This window comes from Vidua macroura, chromosome 2 (genome assembly GCF_024509145.1).
Source record: "Vidua macroura isolate BioBank_ID:100142 chromosome 2, ASM2450914v1, whole genome shotgun sequence".
Lineage (NCBI taxonomy): Eukaryota > Metazoa > Chordata > Aves > Passeriformes > Viduidae > Vidua > Vidua macroura.
Window position 1 is genome coordinate 5,660,465 of NC_071572.1, and position 23,943 is coordinate 5,684,407.

At 41.0% G+C, this 23,943-nt stretch overlaps 1 protein-coding gene across 2 annotated transcripts in view; it reads left to right on the top strand.

The window, feature by feature from the left end:
• The first annotated feature begins 412 nt into the window (after positions 1–412).
• Positions 413–23,943, top strand: part of PDXK (pyridoxal kinase) — a 46,137-nt gene continuing 22,606 nt past the window's right edge. Inside the window, exons 1-2 of one of the 2 annotated variants that reach the window (XM_053970146.1) lie at positions 413–552; positions 19,276–19,330. In XM_053970146.1, the coding sequence (XP_053826121.1) occupies positions 466–552; positions 19,276–19,330 (142 nt within the window). In that variant the 5' untranslated portion in view covers positions 413–465. Of the gene's footprint in view, positions 553–19,275; positions 19,331–22,791; positions 22,861–23,943 lie in introns of those variants that run through there. The other variant, XM_053970147.1, reaches the window with a different exon arrangement.

Genomic DNA, 23,943 nt, shown 5'->3' on the forward strand with positions numbered 1-23,943 from the left:
GGCTGGACCTGGTGACCCACCGCGGTCCCTTCCAGCCTGTCCCACCCCGCGACGCCCGCAGTGCCGGGGCACGGCGCACGCCGCTCCCGCCGCGTCCGAGCCCCGGGGCGGAGCGGAGCGGGCCCGGCGCTCGGCGCCAACGGCCCCGCCGGGCGGGGCGGCCGCGGGAGGAGTGACCGCATCACGCCGGTGGGTGTGCGGGGGCGGCGGGGCCGCGCTGGGGCTGCCCGCGGGTGGGTGGGAGCCGCGTCCCCCCCGCGCCGCACACGGCGCCGGGCAGCGGGCGCGCCCGCAGGCGGCCATTCGGAGCCGGCCGGTGCCCGCCTCCCCGCCTGCCTCCCTGCCGCGGGGGGTGTGTGACAGGCGGGCAGGGCGAGCGCGTCACGCCGCCCGCGCTCCGCCCCCCGCTCCTGATCCCGGCGCCGCCACCTCGGCCCGGCGCGGGCAGGCGCGCGCGGCGCAGCCATGGAGCCGGAGTGCCGGGTGCTCTCCATCCAGAGCCACGTCGTCCGCGGCTATGTGGGCAACAAGGCGGCCACCTTCCCCCTGCAGGTGAGCGGGCGCGGACCTGCTCCTCCTTCTCCTCTCCCTCCGCCGCTGTTCCCTGCGGGGCGGCGCGGAGAGCCGGGCGGGCGGTGTGACGGCAGCGCTGCCCGGCGAGCTCCGGCTCCCAAGCGGCTCCTGCCAAGCCGGGGTAAGGTAAGGGCGCGGCGGGGAGATGCCCGCAAGGGCGCCCTCCCCGCCCGCGCCGGTGCCGGCGGCAGTGCCCGTCCCGGGGCTCCGCGCACTCCGCGGCCGCTGCGGCTGCGCCTCCCGCCGGCTCCGCGCCGCTGCCGTTAACGCAGCTCCTCCTGGGGCTGTGGCACGGCGAGCTGTGGCAGGGGAGGGGGAGCCGGCGGTGCTGCCGGTGGGTTTGCTCGGCTCCGCGCTGCCTGCGGGCTGAGGGCGGCTCCGCTGCCGCCAGCAGGCGCATCCAGCCGGGGCTCCCCCCCTTAAGGCAGGATCATCGCCGTGTCCCGTGCCGGGGACCCGGGGCAGCGGTGTCCTTGTGCTGGCGCCCAGCTAAGCCCCGCCTGCCCCTGGGGGCGCTGGGGCTGGGTGATCCCCCAGCCCGGATGGTCTGGGGGAGCTGTAGTGGGGTGTAGGGGCCACTTAATGCGTGTTAAAGGCAGGGCCAGAGAAGCTGTCTGACATGGTCCGGGGCTCGAGGGTGTAATTGGATCTTGGCCTTCGTGGCTGTCATGTTGTTTGCTTGGATCTCGCCGGTGGTGGGAAGACATTGAGCGAACCCTTGCACGTCGCACTGTTGGCTCTTGTGCAGGGTCTGTATCCTAAAAGGCTAATTTGGGGCCTGCCCATCAGGAGGTCTTTGTGCCTTTACACACGCGTGTCTGTATGGAGCTCTCTAAGAACCTCATTACCAGTACACGCTGTGTTGTGACATTGGTTATCTTGGTGTGTGCTTACAAATGGTGTAACTCATTTGACTAAACAGGAGAGATGATGTACTCTGATAAATGATGCAAGCGATATCAGGCCTGCAACAAGCCACTTTACAACCCTATATCACCATCCACTTATAATGTAACCAAGTCTCTTGAAAATTAATGCATAGCTAAGGGTGATGTATGTGTGTAATACCAGTATTGTGGAAAAATACCAGTATGTAGAGCTTCAGGCCAAAAAGGTGATCATGAACTGCAGGCCACCTGTCCTTCCTTTCCTAACAAAATTATCTTGAAATTGTACTTCTCCCTTCAATTTCTGTGTAGCAGAAGAGAACACTTATTGTTCTTGTTGTACTTATTCCAAAAATCTCCAGTCTCTTAAACTGTTCTCTCTCTCCATTCTAATTCTCTGTCAAAGGTTTTCTTTACTTGTCTGTAGCTTAACCTTTCTGTGACATGTCAGCTGGCAAATGGGTTCCTGGAAAGTGTTTTAAGTTCTTTGGCTCTGATGGTATAAAATACTACTGGAGTTAAAAAAAACTCTGTTGATGGTATAGCTGAGTTTTATTCAGGAGGCTGTTGCACTCACTCTGTGTAATATTCCTCAGTGTATAGTGTAACAAGAAGTTTCTGGAGTGGGAGGAAAAGAAATTTACTTGGGGAGCAGCCAAACTCCTGCCACTACGGGCTGCACTTGCAAATCCTATGCAGGCAGCCCTTAGTGAAGTTGTGCTTGTTGGAAAGTTACCTAAACCCTTGTTTTGCTAGAACATCAGATGGAATAAGGTGCCCCAAAGTCAAACTTTGCTTTTCTTTATGAAAATAATTACAAACCTGAGTCTTTCTCTTATATTGTTTTTATATGGCCATGAAAATGATAACGTGTATATGTTCTTGAGGGTGGGTGCAAGTTTGGCATGCTTTTATTTCCCATTCTCTTTTTTTTACTTTAGTTTTCTGAACCAGTTAAGTGAGGCTCCCTTTGGAGCTTATCAGTATTGAGTTTGCAGGACAGGGTGTATATAGATATGTGTGTCTGTGTGCTTGAGAGGTTTAATGGGCTGAAATCCTGACACAACAGTTCAGGAATCTGCATTTGGACAGCAGCATCCAAATAGAAAACCTGGCATGGTTTCACTTATCCAAAAAACATCACTCGTGTTTGCATGACCTGACCTTTGGTGCAAATCTGTGACATTAGTATCAACAGCAATCTGCACAGAAGAGAATTATTTAAGATGTTTTTTTAATCAGTTGGTTGCCTTTTGTCAAGCTTCCACTAGAGTAAAAGCTAAAGTATTTAAAATGTAGGTATGTGGGGGGACCGCCTCTGTGGAGTGTGTTGTAAATGCTTTCTATGTGGCAAACACAGCAAAACAGAGTTAGATCATATATTAGAGCAGTTATAATAATGGAAATAATAGAGCTAAGTGAGAAATATTAGAACTCTTTACATCATTTCAGGTTGAAATACATTTAAGTAATTAGACAGTCTAGATTAGCTAATGGGTCATAGAGGAAATGTGCACCTGGGTTTGCCAGAGAGTGAACTGCCCTCAGCTCTGCTTTGAATTCTGCCTTGTTAAGAGTTTAAATAGTTTCTACTTTCATGATCTTACTATCTCTTTAAAAAGTTCTAGGTACTTCTGAATTATTTTTAGACTAGTCTTAAGTTATTCCACAGCTGTGTATTCTGAGCTTTCAGTATCAGGAGGTGGTTCAGGATTGTCCAGCATTTCAGGGAGTAAGAATAGTAGGGTGTACATTAACTTGGGGAGTTGCCATTGAGAGTCAGATAAGTTATTTTAAAACACGGAGAAAAGTTTCTAAGTTTCTAAATGTTTCTAATGTTGACAAGATTTGTCATAGTTTTTATTATTATCACTATGACATTCAACTTCACTTTTATTGTATGTGGTTTTTGTTTCCTTAGAGACATCTCTTACCTGTTAATTTTAAGTATAATTTCATCTTGCCCTTCCTGCCCCACCTTTTAGGTATGCAGAATGTGGCAATAAATAAAGGGAGCAGAACTGGCAAGTAGAGAGTTGCAGTCCTTCTCAAACCATAGAAAATCCAGAAGGAGAAGGTGATTTCTCCTCTGCAGAGGTACCTCATTCTGACCAACAGGAAAACTTTGGTAGGCAGAGGAATTTAAGAGTCATACTGCACCCATCATAAAATCAGCTTCTGGGAATCAGTGTGTCAGTCTGTGTGCTCAGTTCCTGGGGCCTCTATGAGCTTCTAAGAAAGAATTTTGAAAGTATAAAGAAGGAGCATGAGAAAATCCCAGCCAGTTTTACCTGGATACTGGACATTTGCATTTGGTTGCCACTGGAATAGTTCATATCCCTGTCTGCAAACCAGAAAATGTTGATCTCTGCTTATGTCTCAGTAGCAGTGATGGTTTGCGTTGGTTTTGTTTGGTTGTTTTGTCTGCCTAACACTCATAGAATTTGAGAAAATCATGCCTCTGTTTTGAGTATTTAATTCCTGACTTCCTTTTATATCTGCTTACCTTGGAGAGGGAGCTAAAAGCTGAGACAAACACCATTAATTATTTGTATCTGGAGAATGAAATTGTCTGTCCTAAACTGTAGAAACATAAACAGTTTCTATAATACAGGATTAAATGGCCTTTTGAAATCTATTCAATTATTTTATTTTCCTTTTAACTTTTTTCCTTCTGCTAAATGGAGATAGTTGTCCAGGTATTAAAAAAGATTGATGATTCTCAGACTAATTCTCAGTAATTCTCCTCTGGAAAGAAAACAGTAAGTCTACATTTTTAGCTCCTTCTTAATTGTAGAAAAGATGGGAAAAGAACTTTGGTCAGCACAGGTGCTAATTTCTTTGATGTTTACAGATAGTCTTGAACTGTCCTGTCCAGTATATGCTGAGACCAAAACCAGTATCAGTAGATCTTTGCTAATTATCTACTGCCTTAGCAAAAAAAAGTTTTAAGACTTTTTTTCTTTATTTGGTTGAAAAGTATAGTCAAATGGCTTAAGGATTGTGTGAAAAGATAAAGTGCATCTCTTATTTAAGATGACTCTCTTTCTTTTTCAAACCCGACTATTGTGTTAATAGTATGAGTCAGAACAAGGATGAATCAATCAAAAGTCTTTACAGAGTAACAATAAGAAATGTTCTTACTGGGTAGCCCTTATTTTGTTACAGATCAAAGGCTGAAAAAACCTGAACATTAAACAAAAAATAAATACAAAGACGAAAGAATGCATTTGGTCTTTGTAGTACCTGAAGATTGTCCTAAATTGCACATCTGAAACAATTACTGTTCTAGAACTATACTTCAAATGAACCTTGTGGAAGAATGCTTTTTCCCCCTGACTTTGTTCTTTTAAGAAAGATAAAGGGTGAATGAATTAAAAAAAAAAAAAACAACCCAAGACATAAAAAAAATTGACAACCCCTCTGGAGTGGCTTGTTCAAAGCTGTGTAAAGAGCATTCTTAGGTGGATGTCAGCACAAGTAGCTGCACAACTCTGGTGAATGCCTTGCACAAGGTGAGGCCCTGAAAAAGACTTGTAATCCAAAAAGTCCAAGCAAGGTGGCTCCCCCCACCTGGCAGTGGGGATTTTTGGGGAAGGGTTTTACCAGACCTTTCCAAAAGTGCTTTTCCAGATGAACCCAGCTCAGGTGCACTTGAGAGAACCTTGAACCTCTCTGAAGATTGTAGGAGAGGGACTTTCCACCTGCATGGTAAACTGGGAGGGAAGGCAAGTGGGACAGGGCTGGGAGGGGATAAGAAAGCAGATTATTACTCAAAAGACAACAACAACAAGGGGTGTCTGTGTTAATTTCAGTTCCTAACATTGCTTTGAGATAGATTAGGCTGAGGCTCCTGGGGTCTCTTTTACCTAACAATAGGAGTTTATGTTTGTGCACAGCTCTAAACAAAGAGACCTCAATTTTCTCTTTGTACTCCTAATGGAATCTTGTCAGCTACTAATGCAAAATAATCAGCTTGAAAAATTAGAGTCATTTCAACCTGCCTAAAAGATGTGCAGCCGGGGCTGCAGATGTGCTGTGGACTCTGAATGGCTGGGCAGAGCCTCTGAGGAACAGAGAGTGGGACTGACTGAACCGTCCTCATCCAAGGTCAGGTCTGTGTGGCTGTGGCATTTCTGACTGCTCCTGCAAGTCACTCAGCAGTGGCAGCTTGCTAAATAAGCCTTTGTCATGAAAATACAGTCATGAAAATACAGAAATGCTGAGGGATGTCCACACAGGCTGATTGTATAACACAGCTGTAAAGCTGCAAAAAGCATTTTAAAATGTGTTAGAAGTCATTGTGCAGTGTGTGTATGGGGCCACTTGACCAGATGGCATTTTAAATTTTTCAAAAAGATGGTGGTAAATATTTACAGTGATTGATGCTTCTGATAATTTGCTGAGTTTTTCATAGTAAATTGTGAAAGTTTGAATCATGCAGATGCATATGCTGGTATTTGACACAATAGTTACACTGGAGTGTGTGTAGTGATGTGTAGTGAACAAATAGTTTTTGACAGAAATGTAATCCTTTCATCTGTCTCGACACAGCAAAGGGAAAAGATGAAGGAGGATCCCATTTGGTGCCTACAAGCACATGCAAATATTTGACTTGAGAGGAAGCAAAAATACTTTACCCTGATTCACCCACTGTCTTTGGGAAAAAAAAATGGAGCTGTCAAGAAATTGCAAATCTTATTAAAAGACTGGAAAACCTTGCCTAGAGGTGGATTTGCACTGTTTGTGTGGGGAGTATAATGTACTCAGAGACTCAGTAGCAAGTGTTTACTTCCTTAAGGCATTTTTATATTAGGAATGGCCTTATTTTCTGTCTTTAAGTCTTAGAGGTTGTTTTTTTTTTTTAATTTTTAGAGTATTTGATATCTTATTTCTGCCCCAAATTAAATCTCCAGATGAGAGAATATTTTTTTGTGTATAAACAAACAGGGACAGATAACAGAGGGAGTGTGATCAGGTTTCTGGGGAAAGAAAAAAAGCTTCAAGTTAAAGTTAATTTCATGTTAAAATTTATGGAAGTGTATTAAAATCAAAAGTATAGTTTGAAATAATAAAATTAATCTTTAATTATATATATATACATGCAAAATGTACAAAGGTACACTTGAGAAAAACAAGAGACATACAAAGTTACTGGCAGCTCTCTAAAATATTCTTTTAAGTAAATTGTTGTCTTTTACTATTCACTTTTTCTATTTGTATCCAGAAAATGATGGTCACTTTTACTTGAAAAGCATATTTAGTCATTTTAGATAAGGGGTACAGCATTATCCATGGCTGACTGAACACATACCAGGCAGGTATTTTTGGCTTCTTTAGGCTGAAGGGATGCAAGTGGAAGTTCCACTTCAGTTGCTTGTGTTGTATGGAAAACAGGCTGGAGTTGGTGAGGCAAGGTTAATGTGAGGAGCTGGACATTAGTCTTGGGACATAAAATGTCCATTCTTCTGAAATTGCTATATGCAGTAGAGTGTTCAGCTGCATAGTAATATGTACAGAGGAGAAAAAAATATGTGTATGATGAGCATAATGTTTGAAACATGCCAAGAAGGTCTGTGCTGATAGATAATATGAGCCCCAGGAGAAGCCAGACTTGTTCATCATCCTGTGGCTTGGCAGCAGTGGGGTGACTTATCATAGCTAAAAAAATATTGCTGTGCTGAACTACCTGAAATTTTTCAGGCCTTTGTTCAGGACTCGTATTTGTTCATGCTAATTCATCCGTGACACCTCCCAGTTCCCTTAACATCTGGAACAATTATCCATAGAGCAGGAGAGAGAACTGAGACACCAAAATCTCTGCTGTGGTTCATTTAAGAACAAAACAAACTTCTCTTTACCCTCTGTCATCCTTTGTAAATTTTAAGCATATGGAGTAGTTTGGGCTGAGTAGAATTCCTTGCATGGTGATTAACTTTGCTGTCTTGGGGATGCAAAGCACCTCTTGCCAGCTGGATGTGTGGGATTGAGGAGGTGCTGGAGCACACTCTGGAAAATGGAAAGTCTCTCCCCTGTGGCAAAACAAAAGCTGGTGGGCTGCTTCCTGATCTGTGGGTGCAGTTGCTCACAAAACCAGCAGTAAATGGTTTTCATGACCTGCAGAACTCTTCCAGTCTGGCCACAACTTTTTCCCTTCTCCCCACAGTGGGGTCCACTCACGTTTTATCTCTCAGAAGAGGATTTGCATGGAAATCTCCAGCAAGGATGGCACAGCTATCAATGACATTAATAAACTGAAGGGAGAAATCCATGACAGTCTTCAAGAACAGTGCTCATTGGAAGCATCCAAAGAAGTTGGTCTGTCCCACAATATCAGAATACAACAACATTTTTTCTCTTACTTCATTTTGCAGATTGCTAGCCAATAAAGCCAAGAGTGTTATCTTTCATACTCCCCTTATTTTTAACACTAAGTAATTTGTTGGGTTTTTTTTTTTCCTAAATTTTACCATGTTTCTTTATAGCTGCTCAACATGGTAATTCTGTCTCCATCTTCTCTAAAGGGAAAGGAAAAGAAAATGAGTTACAGCAGAAAATAATTGTTGGCTAAATTCTCAAAATTTAATACTGTTTTGCAGAATTGTACACTGGAGCTGATGGTCATGTATTTAGTAAAGTCTGGCCTAAATCTAGAAAAAATAAATATATTTATATTACAAATCTGTGTACCTTACAAATCTGTGTATTTTATGACTTTTTTTTGGATGGTGAGTACTACTGCTCAGGGTTGTACTGAAGGAAAACTCTTTTTCCATCCATCTTCACTGTGGTTGCTCTCATTTTTCTGGCAGGATACAGCCCTTGGCTCACAGGGGTGAGCAGCACATTACCTGTGAGAAACCATCAACACAACTCTGAGCATTTAACAAAAATGAAAAGTTTTTTAAAAAACTCAGCTGTTTTGTTCTCACTGTAGTTAACGGAAATAACATTGTGCCTCTGCCCATTCATACAGCAACCAAACAAGTCCATAGCAAGCTAGTGTTTAAATTTGAGAAGTGTTTTAATTTGAGAATATTGTCACCTGTCCTCTAGGGTACTGAAATCTGCTGGTTTCAGTAGAGAAGCCAGATTGAGAAATGCTTGCTCTGGCCTTACTGCTGCCAGCTGGTCCTTCCACCTGCACTATTTTGTGTCCACTTCAATGCTCCAAGGAAAGTCATTTTGTGAGGCCATGTGGTAAACTGCTCTGAGAAGCCATCCAGGTTATAAATGACTTGGCAAAAATGGAAAAAAAGAAAGTGAGGGTTTATTTTGTGAGCCAGTTTCCTGATCCAGTTCCCAAACTTAGCCCCACAGACAGCTCTTTTGGCATAGCTGAGGTGCCAGGGCAGGGGCAAGCCCCAGGCTCCTGCACCTGGTGTCTGCTGAAGGAAACATTTTTCAGAGTGCTCTTATCTAAGACATCTGCTTGTTCTGAAGCAAGTGGTGAGACATCCACTCTCTACAAGCTTCATTCTTCCTGTGTGTGGCCTTGGTCTAATTTTCATATAATGTGTCACCTCCTTCAGCGAGCTGTTTCCTGTTCTGTTTCTTCAAGTATCTCTTACCATGCAATTTAATGTCTAAACCTTTGGTAGGAGAGTGGGATCCATTCATAGTCCACCTAAGCAGTCCACAAAAAGAATGTGCTGGATAAAACAAATCTCTCTGGTAGGGTAACTCCACCTTAGATGTACAAAATGTGCTTGCCCACACCTTGCTAATGGCCTGGTGGCTAGCCAAAATATGAACAGCAGGACTAAAAATAACGTAAAAAATCAGAGGAAAAGAATGTGCTGTAGGATCCTCCTCCACCATTTCATTCACAAAAATAAAAGAGATAATTCCCACGCCTGTTGAACCTATGGCTGCTGTCTGTCTGCCTCTCCTTATCAGTGTTTGCAAACCTCCTCGTGTAGCACTGCAGGATTCCAGTTGGCAGGAGTTTGCAGTGACAGTATGGTGTTTTTGTCAAATTACATCCAAGTGTAGTAGGAAGCAGCATGAAGATGATGAATCTGAAATCTGCAGTGAACCTGCTTCTCCATCTGAAATCAGCATCTGAAGTCACTGTTGCTTGACAGTAAAGAATGTGTTTCTTGGGTGGAAGGCAGGCAGAGACCCCCAGCATCACCTCATTCTACTATTTTTATGTTTGTCCTTTAGTGGGAAGAATGAAGGGGAAATGAGCAGTAGAAGCAAGATTTTTTCCTTGTCTTTCATTGGCCTTAACCTTTTTAAATGGGTGTCTTGCAGATCCATCACTTAACACCACTCCAGATGGCAGCAATGACCTCCTGCCCATAGAAAGGTCAATTGAGCAGCTCTACCACAAATCTTTTGACCCTGCAGTCATCTCAATCCCAAACTAGAGCTGTTGTGATGCAGGGAGTAGTGCTGAGGAGGGTGTGTGTCTTGCAGGCAGAAGAGGCTGTTTGTTGGAGTAACCTACAGAAATGGTCATGATGTAGAACAAGGAATTTCTTAGTGCTGAATAAAAAGGCTGAGGGGAATTTTGATAAAGGGATTTATTTTATGTTATCTGAGTATCTTGCATTGAACAGTTTGTACTGCTTGCCAATCCGTCTGTCCAGGTGCCAAGAAAGATTAGTGATATTGTGGTATTTGCTCTGAAGTATTCCTGTGTCTCCAAGATTTCTTTGGAAAAGCATCTTCAAGGCATTACTGGATAATCTTGAATTTGGCCTAATTACCATTCAGATTGCACTTGCATTGCAAGCAGAAAAATTTTTCAGAAAAATCAAGAAATTATTTGAGAACAGATTCACTGCAGTCTCAGGCTGTTCTAGTCTTTTCTGTTCAGTTGGTCATGATATTACAGCTAGATCAGCCCATCAGCAAATTCTCAGTGAGTACCAATTTTGCCAGAGCTCTGTGACAAAAATTGTAGATAAAAATTGTGACAGAAGAGAGAGGATTTGCTTTCTGCACCAGTCTTTACAATGTCCTCTATGGTGTCCAGTGCTGAACTCAGCCTGTAAATCTTGAAAATGGGTATGCAGTTGATCACAGGTAAGAAAGGGGTGTCACTGCAGAAACAAGCCCTGATCCAGTGCCCAACCACCCTCTGGGGGTAGAACCCTTTCCTAATATCCAACCTAAACCTCCCCTGACACAACTTCAGGCCATTCCCTTGGGTCCTGTCACTGTCACCACAGAGCAGAGATCAGTGCCTGCCCCTCACTGAGGTCTCCCATCAGTCTTCTCCAGGCTGAACAACCCCAGTCCCTTCACAAAGCTTCCCCTCCAGACCCTTCACCCTCTTCATAGCCCTCCTTTGGATGCTCTCTAATAGCTTAATATCCTTCTTCCATTATGGTGCATTTTTCTCAAGGTCATCTGGTTTATATTTTTACTGTCTGTTTTGTAATTGTCTATTTCTAACCTCAGAAATTGAAGTGATCTGTTCATAAATCACCAATAATATGTCCAGCATGCCTGTCCCCAGTTTATTTGCTCTAGTATTTTTATCCTGGCACAATATCCCCAATATCTTAAAGATTTTTCTTTGCAGTGCCTTGTCAAATGCTGCACTAAAATACAACTATATTATAAGTACAGAATTCTCTTTAGATACTTAGTGTGCCTTATTAAAAGCTCAGAGAAAAAAGAGATTTGGTTAGTCAATAGCAGTTTCAGTTCAGTTTATCAGCCCACACCAGCAGTTATTTCTGTTCACTAATTGTCAGGACATGCCTTTTCTTTTTCCCAGGTTCCTATTTCTCAAACTGAATTAGTGTTTTTACTTTTCTGCACCCAGTACAGTGTATGTTTTTTGGTTCAGCAGCAAATGGAAGGAGATACAATTAAGTGAAAGAGCTGGCACATAGCGAGAGCTGCAAGCTGCAACTGGGAAATTTTTCTTTTTCTCCCTCTCCAAATTAGTTTGATTACAGAAATTCAGCCTTTTAAAACACATTTCTAGGCCATCTCCAGAGGCATACAGTGCAGCAGTGATGTTCACTAGAGCTGCAGTGGTGGCTGTGTGAGATGAAGTTCCAAACTTAGGACATTAATGCAAACAGCTTGTAATAGAATGGATGCATAGAGCAATTCATGGCCTGACACAAAGACTTTCTTATTGGAAAGTATTGCTGCCATTACTTGGCAAAAAACACCCCAAACCTCAATTACCTTGTGTGACAGGGTAATTTTAATAGTGGTAGTAAAGTTAATTTTGTTAATGTCTTTCAATTAAGATTGGGTTTATAAATATATATATAAATACATTCCATATAAATATGTATATTATATAAAAATATATTTTAATATATATTAAAAAGTTGGAAGGAATATAATGGATTTGGTTTATGTGATACAGCATTTTTTTTGTTAGGTTTATGTGATACAGCAATTATTTGTCAAAATACAGGCATTCCTGGCTAATTCAGTTTGTGAACTGTACACAAGCTCTGCTAAAAGTCAGCAATTTGGAGTCTTACCACAAGATTTCTTGAAAATTCCTCATAAATTGTGTCCAGTTAAGTCTTGATAACCCCCTTGGTTTATGTACATCTTTGTGCAATAAAAATTTGTCTTTTGACTGATGCCAGAGTTGGGATAAACCTCACAGGCTGTTAATAAAACAATTGGGGTGGGGGGAAATATTTGTGTTTGTGTGTTTGTATATATTTGAGATGTAGGATTTGTTCTTAAATCGTCCCCTTGTTTTTTAAAATGCTTCTGTGTGCTTTAAATTATATAATGCAAAGTACTGCCCAGTGCTTGGAAAGTTTGACTGGCTTTTGAAGCTGAGGACTTTTTTTTTTTTTCTTTCTGTAGAGCTCCATGGCTTGTTATGTGCTGCCATTAATTTTTGAAAATTAAGAGGCAACTTCACAGCATGATGATTAGAGGACTGGATCATCTCTTACAAGGACAGGAGCTGGGTGGTTTTGGTTCATTTGATGATGTGTGTTACACTTCCTCTTGCTTTTTTTAGTATTTACTCCTACTTTGCTCTAACTCATCAGTCTGCTGCCATTTGTTGGCACAAAGGATGGGACATGCCTGGCTTGGATGTTTCATCATTTGAATATTAATTAGAAGAAGAGTCATCTTTTTCCCATAAAAGTTTTACTTGCAAAAAAAGTATCCTGCTACAAAGCAGAGGAGTTGAGGTTGAAGGAATTTAGGTGTTATAATACAAGGCTACATTTATTTTGGGGACAACTGGATGCATGAAAGTCAAATCCTCCTTTCAGAAGTGGAGTCTCAAAGGTTCTCTTCTCCTGATCAGCAGAACCTTGTTCCTTCTCACCTTTTACTTTTAACCATTTTTGTGCCCTTTTCCTGTCAAACTGTGTTTCCCTTTGAGATAAACTCATCTTTTAGAGTTGTGAGATTTTTGCCTGTGGCACATTTGTAACTCAGACAGATAATAAAAAAAAACAAGATGCCTTGTGTTCACAATAGAAGATTTTGTATGAACGACTGGCTGAGCTTGATTTACAACTTCAGCTACTGATACTTTCCCGGGATTTGTGGTTTGCAGACTGTTTTGTTTGGGGGACTCATCTGAGAAAATTGGTTTTTATGTGTTCTGGTATAGTAAAGCTAGTGTTTTCCAAAATTAAGAACTTTGAAGGAACTGAAGATTTTGGATTGAGGTCTTGCCTTCATTCTGTGAAATGCAGATAGCAGCCTGTGACCATGTATCAGGAACATAAATACTGTGGAAGAAACATGTATGCAGGTCTACACAGGGTGGTTTTAAACAAACTCTGTCTTTTTTTCTTCTCTTACACTGTTCTTTTTTTTTTTTTTTCCTCTGCCTTTTCCTCATTCAAGATTTTTCTTCTAAGTTGTGCTGCATTACTGCTTCATGGTTTTAATTTCAAACCTGAAAATGAAATGCCACTGGAGGCACAAAGCAAGTGCCCTAAGAGGGCAATATATACTGGTTGTGTTGCAGAGTAGAAAGGTGGTTTTAATTGAATTTCCTTCTTGCAGAACTAGGTCATTGTTCTCTAAGGTTGTTTAAATTAAGTACAAACTAAAGCATTCTAGTTAAATTGGCCCACTGGTCATTTAACAGCAAAGGATATATTATTTTTACTGTCAAAGCTGGCATAGTTAATAATGTAAACATAGAGTACCCCTGGGCGTTATCCTTAGAACCAGAACTTTCGTTTGGAGAGTTGGTGGTGGTATTTTCTGTGATTTTACACATGGAGATCTACAATGGATAAAACTGAGGTTTTTGTAGGTAACTGTGTCACTGGATGATGGAGTGACCCAGGCTGGAAGGGACCTCAGGAGCCTCTGGCTCAAAGTTTGGGCAGCCCTTAGTTCAGCCCAGGCTACTCAGGGGTTTATCCCCCTTGGGTCCTGAAAACCACCAATGACAGCAATTCCCAGAGCATCTCAGCCCCCTCTAAGCCCCCTTTCTCTGAATATGTACATATAATGCATTGGAAATTGTAAATTTTTTTTGTTTCTTTGTTTTTCTAATGTTTAGTTTAGTACCCTGGAAACCGCTAAAACTTAGTTCAGTTCAGAGGTTTCTGTAATTCAAGTGACAGTTCTCACACACTTAGGAGATATATTTCTCTCTTTAAAAAAATAATACTTTTTTCCTCCCCAAACTGCATACAAACAACAAAAAAAGGAGAATTTCTTGAGTACTATGAAGTGTGTGACATTGGAAATATACCTTTTTCCCCTGCAGGAGCATAGTAAAGCTGCAAAACAAATTTAAACAGAAGCAGTCCAGTAACAGCTTTTCACATTTCTCAGAGTAAATAAAATTATTAAATGAGAAATTATATTAGTATTTACTCTGAGGCAGAACTAATCTTTGAAGTTAACAGTTTTCTGACTCAAGTGGTGTTAATAATCAGATCCCAAATAGGATTAGGAGGTAGAAATGAGTACCTTTATTTGTCTCCAGGCCATTGGTACACAATGTAGATTACACAAATATAAACATAAAGGTTGGCAATCATTAAAACTGAATTTCAGATATTGCATTTGCTTCAAAATCTTCCTGCTCATTTCAATGTTGCTACACTCACATTTTCCATACTGTGAAATGTTTTTCTTCTTGTTTTTCAGCTTCCCCTTTACATAACAAGTGAGACTCCTCTGGAATGTATGTTTCCAGTAGTTGATGTCTAACAGTCTTAGGCAATGGTTTGTCGTGGTGATGAAACACATTTTAGTGTTTATGTGGTGGAAATGTTTTCTGGAAGGAATGGGAAGAGAGAGTGCAAATTTTAAACAAAGCTGTAATTAGCACAGCGGCAAAGTCCAAAGGGTTGCTTGATGAGAGTGAACCATAACTGAGATCCAGCTGTTTATGTAACTTACTCAATTCAAGATGTTTTCTGTCTGTCTGGGCCTTTAGGTTGTTCTACTAGTGAAACAACTGGTACCTCTTGTAAAATTTTAATCCTGAAGGATACCCATTTCTTGGCTTTTTATTTAGAGGATAATGGCTGCATATAAGTTTAAATTGCTTCTGTGCTTTTAGGAAAACTAGGCTGCCTATCCTATTTTCCAAAAGAGCCAACACCTTTAGAGGTTGTCCATGTATTTTGAAGTCTCTTCTTGTTGTGTGTTGATTTTTCCCTTGAGTATTTGCTATTTTTACAGGTGCATTTGGGTAGTTCTCTAGACCACGTCCCTGCCCTGGTCCCACTTTCTCTATGCAAGGCTGGGAGAGCACTTGGGGGAAGAGCTGGATGAGATTTGTTCCTTCCCTTCAGTTACCTGTGATGAAGAACTTGGCTGAATTTGATGTCGTGCATAATGTGCTTTGTGCTGATTGTTTCTTCTCATGTGTTCTGCTCTGGTGTGTGTACTTGGAGTTAGTCTTGCAAATATTTTTCTGAAATGTGTCACTCAGATCTGCCAGCCGAGCCTTCCAAGCACAGAACTCCTCCAGTTTTAATGTTTTGTGATTTAATTTTAGAAGTGTAACAGTTCTGCCTCTTTTATTTGAAGATACTTGAAAAATATGTTGAATTTACCCATTTTCCTTTTAAGATTTCAATTGCGAATATTACTGTATGATGTGATCCAGGCAACTGTGGTTTGGGTCTCAGGAAGAACAACATTTGACACATGCTTAGACTGCAGGCTGAGAGATTTAGGATGGACTCAGCCATCTTTTTCCTTGGAAAAGCACTTACCATCCTTACCCACACTGGGGTTTACATCTGGGTTTAGATTTGCCCAAGGTTTCCTGTTCCGTGGGCAAATGACATTTACACAGGGCGACAGCAGAGCGTGGAAAGTTGGAATTGTTCTCTCCTGGAGAGAGAATTGTTCTCTCCTGTAGGAGAGCAGATCATGCAGGTCAGGGGATGTGTGTCCCTGGCAGCTGGAGCCCTTGGGACACTTGCAGAGTGTCTGATGTCACCTCATTTCTCAAACCAGAGGCAGCAATATCACCACAGGGCCCTTGCTGTAAGGAGCAGGAGAGTAGCACAGGTATGGACTAAAGCTGGTATAGAGAAGCAAAAATTAAACATTAAAAGTGCATTTCTTTGTAAGCACAGTCCTAATGCTGATCAAATATGACTTATTCTTCCACAGGCAAACTCCAAGTGGGGTGAGTCCTTCAGCTTATTTACACAGAGGTACAAGGAACACATGCGTGTAAACAAGCAAGAAATTTTATATATTGACTTAGTCCTGTTTTGAATTTTTACTTTCTGGTAGTTTTCTGAAGAAAAGGTTGCTTCTTATTGCAGGAGGAAAATTGTTATATCCTAATAAATACGTATTTTCAGGTCATAGTTGCTACTTTTGTGTGCAAATATGAGGGATTGACTTTTTTTTAGTATGGTTTGTTTCATTCAGTTCATTTGCTCTGATCTCATTTTTCAAGGTCTGTACATACAAAAATAATGTATTTCTAATTAGTTAACATGCACTTAAAATTTGTTTAACCTCTTTGAGTAGAAACTTCTAATTAATAAAAAAAACCCCTCAAAAACAGTGCTTTTAATTAGGTTTGCCCAAGGAATTAAAAGTATGAGTATGTATTAAAAAGGTTTAACAAGACATCTTTTGAACAAAATTCCCTTTGTAGGTAAGGAAAGTGTCCATCATTCAGTGTATCAGAAACTGTCTCTGATGTCCTTTAGGTGTGAAGGATGACTGTCACTAACACTGGTTTTTCATTGTTGGTTGGAGGAAGAAAACATTTCCTTATCCACTAGAAACTATCAGGTTGTTAAAATGAATTATGCAAACCAAAATAAAGGCACAGTTTTTTCTCTAGTCCTGGAAGAGGTGATTGCTGTGGAAAGCTGCTTTTATCACCTCAATCCTGTTTTCAGGTTGTCTTCTAAATTCTGAAGGACTAAATTCTATAGGACTTTTAAATGCAGTTTGCCTTAAAAACAAACACAACTTGGCTTAACATGGCTTCAACATTCTTTTTGATTACTCTACTACTAATGCTAAGCCTAGGTCTTAGTAAGCACCTTTATAAAAGGAAATGCTTTGGAGTAACTGTGAGTTATTTTAAGGGTTGAATCAGGTTTCAAAATTAGGTGTGTTAGATTTCAGTCATATGTGTTTATTCAAAACAAAACTTTGGAGGAAACTGGAAACTGTGACAGAGTAGACCAATACCAGTAAGTGATTTTTATTGAGACCCTTAAAGGTTTTTTTTAGCCTGTTTTGGACTGATGAGAAAAGCAAGAATATCAAGGTGCCTTGCAGAATTTGAACTGTCTGTGGCTTTTCATCCACTCTCCAAAGTGTTTTATTGACTGTTTTAGCAAGTGTACAGCCAAGCTAACCTGGCACCTGTCTGTCTCCAAGAGCGGTGGCCTCCCTTGTACTTTTCCATCTTTTGGTTGAAGCAGATTAACTGGCCAAAACAAACCAAAAATCCCTAATCCTGTGGAAAACCTGGTTGAGAAATCAAATGATAACTGGTGCTGGGGAAGACACAAAAGAAGGACTGCTCCTTTTGGTGGCCATCATCTGGAACAGTGCTGACCAGTGCTGTAGAACTGCCCTGCCTGCAGCAGTTGTGCCTGCTCTCCTTCCCTAAACCTCATTAGTCAGTAAATCACTGTAAGTGTCTTCTGTGTCTTCAGGGGTTAAGTAGTTGGAGAGATGTGATCTGAATATTGCAAAGAAATGAATTAATTCACAGTTACTGCCAAGACACTTTAAGGAAGTAACAACTTAGGTCTGTTCATTACAGGAAGGGGAATTGATTATGGGGTGATGAGGACATATTCCCTTTTATTTGCTTGAAGAGCATGTCCACACATCAAGGCTAAGGTCATAATAGTGTTGTCATGTTCCCAACAGTTCCCTTCCTGGGACTTTAAAATAAAATCCACCAAGGTGAAACAAGAACCTGGGGGGAGCATAGGTGCTGACCATAATTTGAACCTGGTCAGGTTGAGGTAACCTACCATTCTGTGTACCACTAATCCAAAATTACTTTGCTTTCTGGTGAGGAAGGAACAGAAACCTTTATTAAATATTGAAATAAAGAGATTTATTCTAAGAAGACCTGTGTGGATGTGAGCTGTGAAACATCAGAAGAGTAGCACCTGCAGGCAGAAGGAACAACCTGTCACAGCACGTAGCTTCATCTTGTATCCAGGTATTGGAATGAAGGGCTTATCACAGGGAAAGTACAGGCACAGGGAAAGCCTGATGTCTGGCACCAGACACCCAAAAGGGTTTTAATCTATGTGAAGGAGTTGCTTTCACGGAAAAAAAAAGGGAGAGGCATGAGTCTGGCTGGAAAACGTGACTGGAAAAGCTTTGTTCGCTTGCTCCCTCCTCCCAGCAAATTGCCTGAGAGAGGATCATGCACAGTGGTGCATCATTCCTGTTATCTCCCAGTGTGACTCACTGAGCCATACATAGCAGCACTTCTTTTGAGGAGATTTCTTACTCAGAGCAGGCTGGATGTGGAAACAAAGACTCGGCTGTCAGACTGTTAATGTCACTTTTGCATTAGAATTCCTTGCGTGACACATAAAAATGTCTAAAAATGGCTTGACTAGCAGTGCCTGTCTGTATTAAACAGGTATTGTCAGGTTAAAAATCCGCATTAGTTTTCTACTGGTTGGATGCTCTTATTTTCATATTATTTATATATTTTTGGGCAACAAGAATATTTGTTGATTGCACTAGGAAATTATTGGGTATTTCAGTATTTGGATTGCTGGTAAAGCAGTGTAGCAGGTGGCTTTCAGAGCATGCTTTAGGCTTTTTTATTTTGTGTTTATTTCCCCCCTTTATTGCCCAATTATACCCCAAATTAATTCTCTGTGACTTCTTTCTATTCTCTTTTAGTTGTAAAGGAACTGGTTGTGACATCCAAGTATGGCTTGTAGTATTGATCCCTTTTAAGATCCCTCTGTCCTCCTTATAGAAAAATTGGATTTCTGGAATGCCAACAGCATCATCCCTCCATATTGTGCATTAATTTAGTACCTTGTACTTCTTTTCTTGCCAAGAAAGGCCGGCCAAGGCTTTCTTCAAGGTTTCAGTGCTTGCTGCTGGAGCAGCTTCTGTGGCCTTATCCCCAGATGAACTCCAGCCTGAGCATCCCGAGCTCAGGACGTGTGAGCTCAAAAATCCTGTGTTTTTCTGGTGCTGTTGCCAGTGGCACTTTTGTTCCCTGTTTGTTCCTGTAGTGGAGCACTGTGCTGTTTATTTATGTTGCATGTTTGTTGACTCAGCTCCCAAGATTTTTAAGTATGCGCTGGAAATCCAGGAGTTCTTCCCCGTGTTTTGTGATGTGGGTAATGTTTTAACGAAGTTGTGTTAGTAAAAGAAATGTTCCTGTGTTCTGTTACAGGTTTTGGGATTTGAAGTTGATACGGTGAACTCTGTCCAGTTTTCAAACCACACAGGTAAAATTTTACAGATCTACTCCACAGTCACTGAACTCACCCAGCATGGGGCTCACCTCATCCCATGGTAGTGGAGAGGACATTGGTCTTATGTTTGCACTCACATTTTCACGATATAGGATGGAAATGTAATTTTCATGTTTTGATTCAAGTCTCTCAGAAGCCTGAATATGGGAATAGGGCATTGGTAGGATGGGTGTGGTCATGTCCCCTTCTGCCCTTCAGAGTGTGAGTTTCTTTTGTTAGGCAGTGATCTAATTAAGTCAGATAGTGAAATAACACAAATACAGCCATTTACACAGCCAGGCATGTGAATAAGGGAGTCTTGGAAATGGTTTTCTGTGAATTATGGCTCTATGAGAGTCATAGTCACATTATCAAATCAAACATCAGAAAATACAGAGGTAGATGCAATGTGCCCATCACTATGTGCCCATCACTGTGTGCTCATCTAGGTACTACCAAGTATCCCAAAATCTCATTTTGGTGGGAAGAAGGGTGTTAATATATCTGGGTGTATTTTTATTTAAGCTCTAAGCCTGAATGCAGTGCACTCACCTAATATGTTCAGAGTTCTTAATACTCACAATGCTAGAGGACTTTATTTTTTAAAAGAAAGCTGAAATTTATGTTTATTTTAGCAATACCTTTCACCCATAAAGGAGCTCCAATTGACTTGCTATTTTTGGATCACTGGAGGCACACATGCTGGCTTGGTGGTGGCAGGTTTTTTGAGAAGAGAGCTACTCTAGCTAGAGAAAATCTATAGGCATGTCTTCAGAAAATAATCTGGGAGCAAATTCTGGCTTTAACATCTTGGAAAAGAGCAAAAGTTGTTTCTGACAAAGAAAGACGAAGGCAAAATTTGAGGTACTTTTCTAGTATCTCTACAGGTGTAGCTCTATTAATAAACTACTAATTTTTGGAACAGAGATCAGGCTCTTACTCTGTTCATGCAGCTTTCAAAAGGTTGTAAGATTACTATCATGGAGGGAATTTAGTGTCACCTTGGGAAGAAAAAATTAATGTTTTAAAGGTGGCTTTAAAGCTATCTGTGCTTGTTGAGGAAGGGCACAAAAAAGGTAATAATTAAACACAGGAATGAGGCCTTTCCTGGCTTAGGGAGAAATCTGTTTATTTTGCTTGTACCCTTTGGCACAGTACAAAGATTCTCTTGTGTTTTTCAAAGATACTTAGGTGTGACTTCTGTTTATTTAAAGAATGTATTTCGTTTTGGAGTTTGGGATTTTCTGTTGTTTAGTTTCAATAGCTGGGTAAAATGGTTGTAGTCTTCCAGGAATTAAGCAATTTTTTCATGTCATATTATTCAGTGCTTTGAAATGCGTGAGCACGTGTTGTTTGTTGGCTTTCTGTTTCAAGATTAAATCAGCTTTATAGGGCACTGCAAGAGATTAATAGAGGTTTTAGTGACCATGAACTGAATGTGTCTGAAGGTGGGAAAATTACATTACCAGTAGGGTGACCAGGTTCTTAAAACAAAAAAAGAGAGATTTAAAATTTGTTTTTAATAGTATCACAGGCAAGGAAAGGTTACCAATGTTTCATTCAAGGTTTGGCAGCCAGTGGACGGAACACTAAATTAGTGAATCCTCCTCCCACATGAAGACAGAAATGAGCATCCCAAACCCAAAAATACCTCAAACATCACAAGTCTTTAAAGTACTGGAACTACTCCTGATGTTTAGGAGTCACTTTTTTTTCAGTTTGTTTTCATGTGGGTTTTTTCCCTGTTTTTTTGGTTTTTTTTTTTTTTGGGTTTTTTTTGTTTTTTGTTTTTTTTGTTTGTTTGGTTTGTTTGTTTGTTTGTTTTTATCTGTTACAAAATTGCAAAGTTTGCCACTGTCCTGCAATACACAGGCATTGTGTGCTGGGTGAATGGATGAAGGTAACTTATTTTCCTATAAAAGCAAAATTTTACAAGGACCATTTCTGTCATCATTAAAGCTGGAGGACAAACTCCTCCTTCAAAATCTAGCTGTGAACTTTAGTTTCTGAAAGAATGCCAGAGGAGCACAGGTGGAAGAATGTGTGGGGTTTGGACATGGTATATTTCTTTCCTTCTTTCCCTGTTTTTAGATTTCGAATTAGCAGCAAATAAAATGCAGAAAGAATTTATTGCTAACAGACTTCGGTGAATCATTATTGCTCTTTTTTTTTGCCCTGTCTACAAATTAGTAAGATACCACAGGCCTCTTTCTGCTGACTCCTGCTCAGAAAATGCAACTTTCTTTAGTCTCTGATGATCCTGAAATTGGGAAAATGTGCTTTGAATCAGTGCCCCTGGGAGAGTTTGTCATGTTGCTTCGTGAGGAACTTCAGTGATTAGAGTGACTCACCCTTGAATGGCATCATGCTTCACATACAAATAAAAGAAGCTGTCATGCAGCCTATTAAGACTGTGCTCTTTATTCTATATTAATATACTGTTTGCAGAAGCATCACCTCATATGATGTGCAAAAATAAAAATCTAGATTTATTTTTAATTGTGTAATTAGTTTTTTGGGGGTGTCTTTTTAATTCTTCAGTGATTTCCAGTTCTGTTTTTCATTGGTAGGTTAATTTTAAGCAATAATGTGCTTGCTCTGCCATCTAAATCCTACCTTTGAAACAGCTCTGGAACAAATAGCCTGGGGTTTTTTCTTCTACTTCTCCTTTTATTCTTGAGCACGTTTGACTTCCATTTAGTGGGTGTGTAGTAGGTGGCTGGGTTGGCTGGTAGGTCTAACACATGAGAAATTACAATTATATCTTGATGTGATTGTGCACAGTCTGCCCACCCAGGTGATTCATTCACCCCTGTGTGTGCAGGGCACAAAGAAAAGATCTCCACTTGTGCCTGACACTGGTAGCATTTTACTCCCACTCTGTGACCAGCTCTAAAAAATCCAGTGGGGAATTTGGTACTTAATTTCTGGTTTTGTTGAAGGCCTCCTGGTAGCTACAGATGAGTCATGTGTTCAGACCAGGGTGTCTGCTGGAGTGTGCAATGTGAATTTTGTGACACAGCTGGGCCCAGATTGCCTGTCCATCATGAGCCTTAAACACTCCAACTTTCTTCCTTTTTCCCATGTGAAATTCTTTGTTACTGGAACCACTTGGAATAGTTCCTCCAGAGGAGGAACTCAAACTTCAGAACAGAATGTTCTGGGTTGGAAAACAAAGGAATCTTACATGCTTTGCTATACTAAAATGGTAGCTTGTTTTTCTTTTGCTCTGTTGGTCAGTTTTTTGTTTTTTTGTTTTTTTGTTTTGTTTTGTTTTGTTTTGTTTTTCCTTCTGATATGTCTAGTACTTTGATTTTCTTTCATCCTTGTTTTTGAGAGTAATTAAGAGGATTATAAAACATTCCAAAGGAAAAAAAAAAAAAAAACAAAAAAACAGAGGAAGGCAAGTATGTAAATTCATCTTGGGGGAAGTATTAGCTGCCTCTCTTGGTTGTGGTTTTTGTTATTATATTTATTTTTCATACAAATGAACCAGGACATTTCCTACATTTCCTTGGAGACTGGTGAGTATGTTCATCATTTTAGTGACATGAGGCATTGTTACCTTTCTTGTTTGCCATTGCCTTATCTGCTAAAAGCAAATAGATAGCATGTAATTGCAATAAAAGATTATAACACAGGCAGAAGAGGTATAAGGTTATTTAAGTGTTTATGTTCATCTGTGTGTTTAAATTTATTACAGACCTGGGAGACTAATGCAGTCTGAGCCAAGGGGGGTTTTGAAGAGCTGTGTTGTGATTTGCAGTGTTCTCTCTGCTCTCTCAGACCAGCACTGAGGTGAATTATTTGGTGGTTTTGTACCCAAAACAAGGAAGACTCAGCTTTCTTCCTTTTTTTTTACCTTTCCCCTTTCAAGATAGTCCCTCTTCCTGGGACCCCCATCCTCCAGCTCATGAAACCCTTTTTGAACATGAGTAACTGGCTTTTTCTTCTGTCTTTCTGCTTTTTGGTGTTATATTCCACCAGGAAAGTAGGATAAATGCAGGGTCATGGGATTTGCCCCTTCTGTTTGTCATGTTACAGGAAATTACCCTGGGGAAAGGGCATAGAGGGGTTCTCATCGTGCTGCCAGGTTGGATTTTGTTTCATTATTACATGAACATTATTCATCTCCTAGTGACATCACAGTTCTCTGCAGCTCCAGTGAAGGCATTCCCCTTTTTTTTTTTTAATGTCTCAATAGCTGGGGCTTCCCTGAGAGCTTCCCTAGGGCTTTGTTTTTTACTCTGGCTAGTGTGTAGTTAGACTTCAGGTTGTATTACACGTTACCAGGTAATTAAAAGGATCCTCAAGTTACCCGTGGAAGTCATTGCTGCAGAGTTCAGACAATGTCCCTACCCCAGGCGGGTGACACCAACTCCAGAGATAAGCTGAGCTGCTGCCTAAAGTTGACATTTTGTATTTATTTCTCTCCCTCAGCGGAGGATCAGTGTAAAATGAACCCTGTGCTCTGACCATTTAAGACGGCTGGACATAGGAAGGTGAACTTTTGGTTAAGTAGTGAATTTACAGGGTCTTTGTAGGAATGGCTCCTGAAAGTATCCCGGTTGCCTGGGCCTTCTATCATAGTTATTTTTATGGCCATG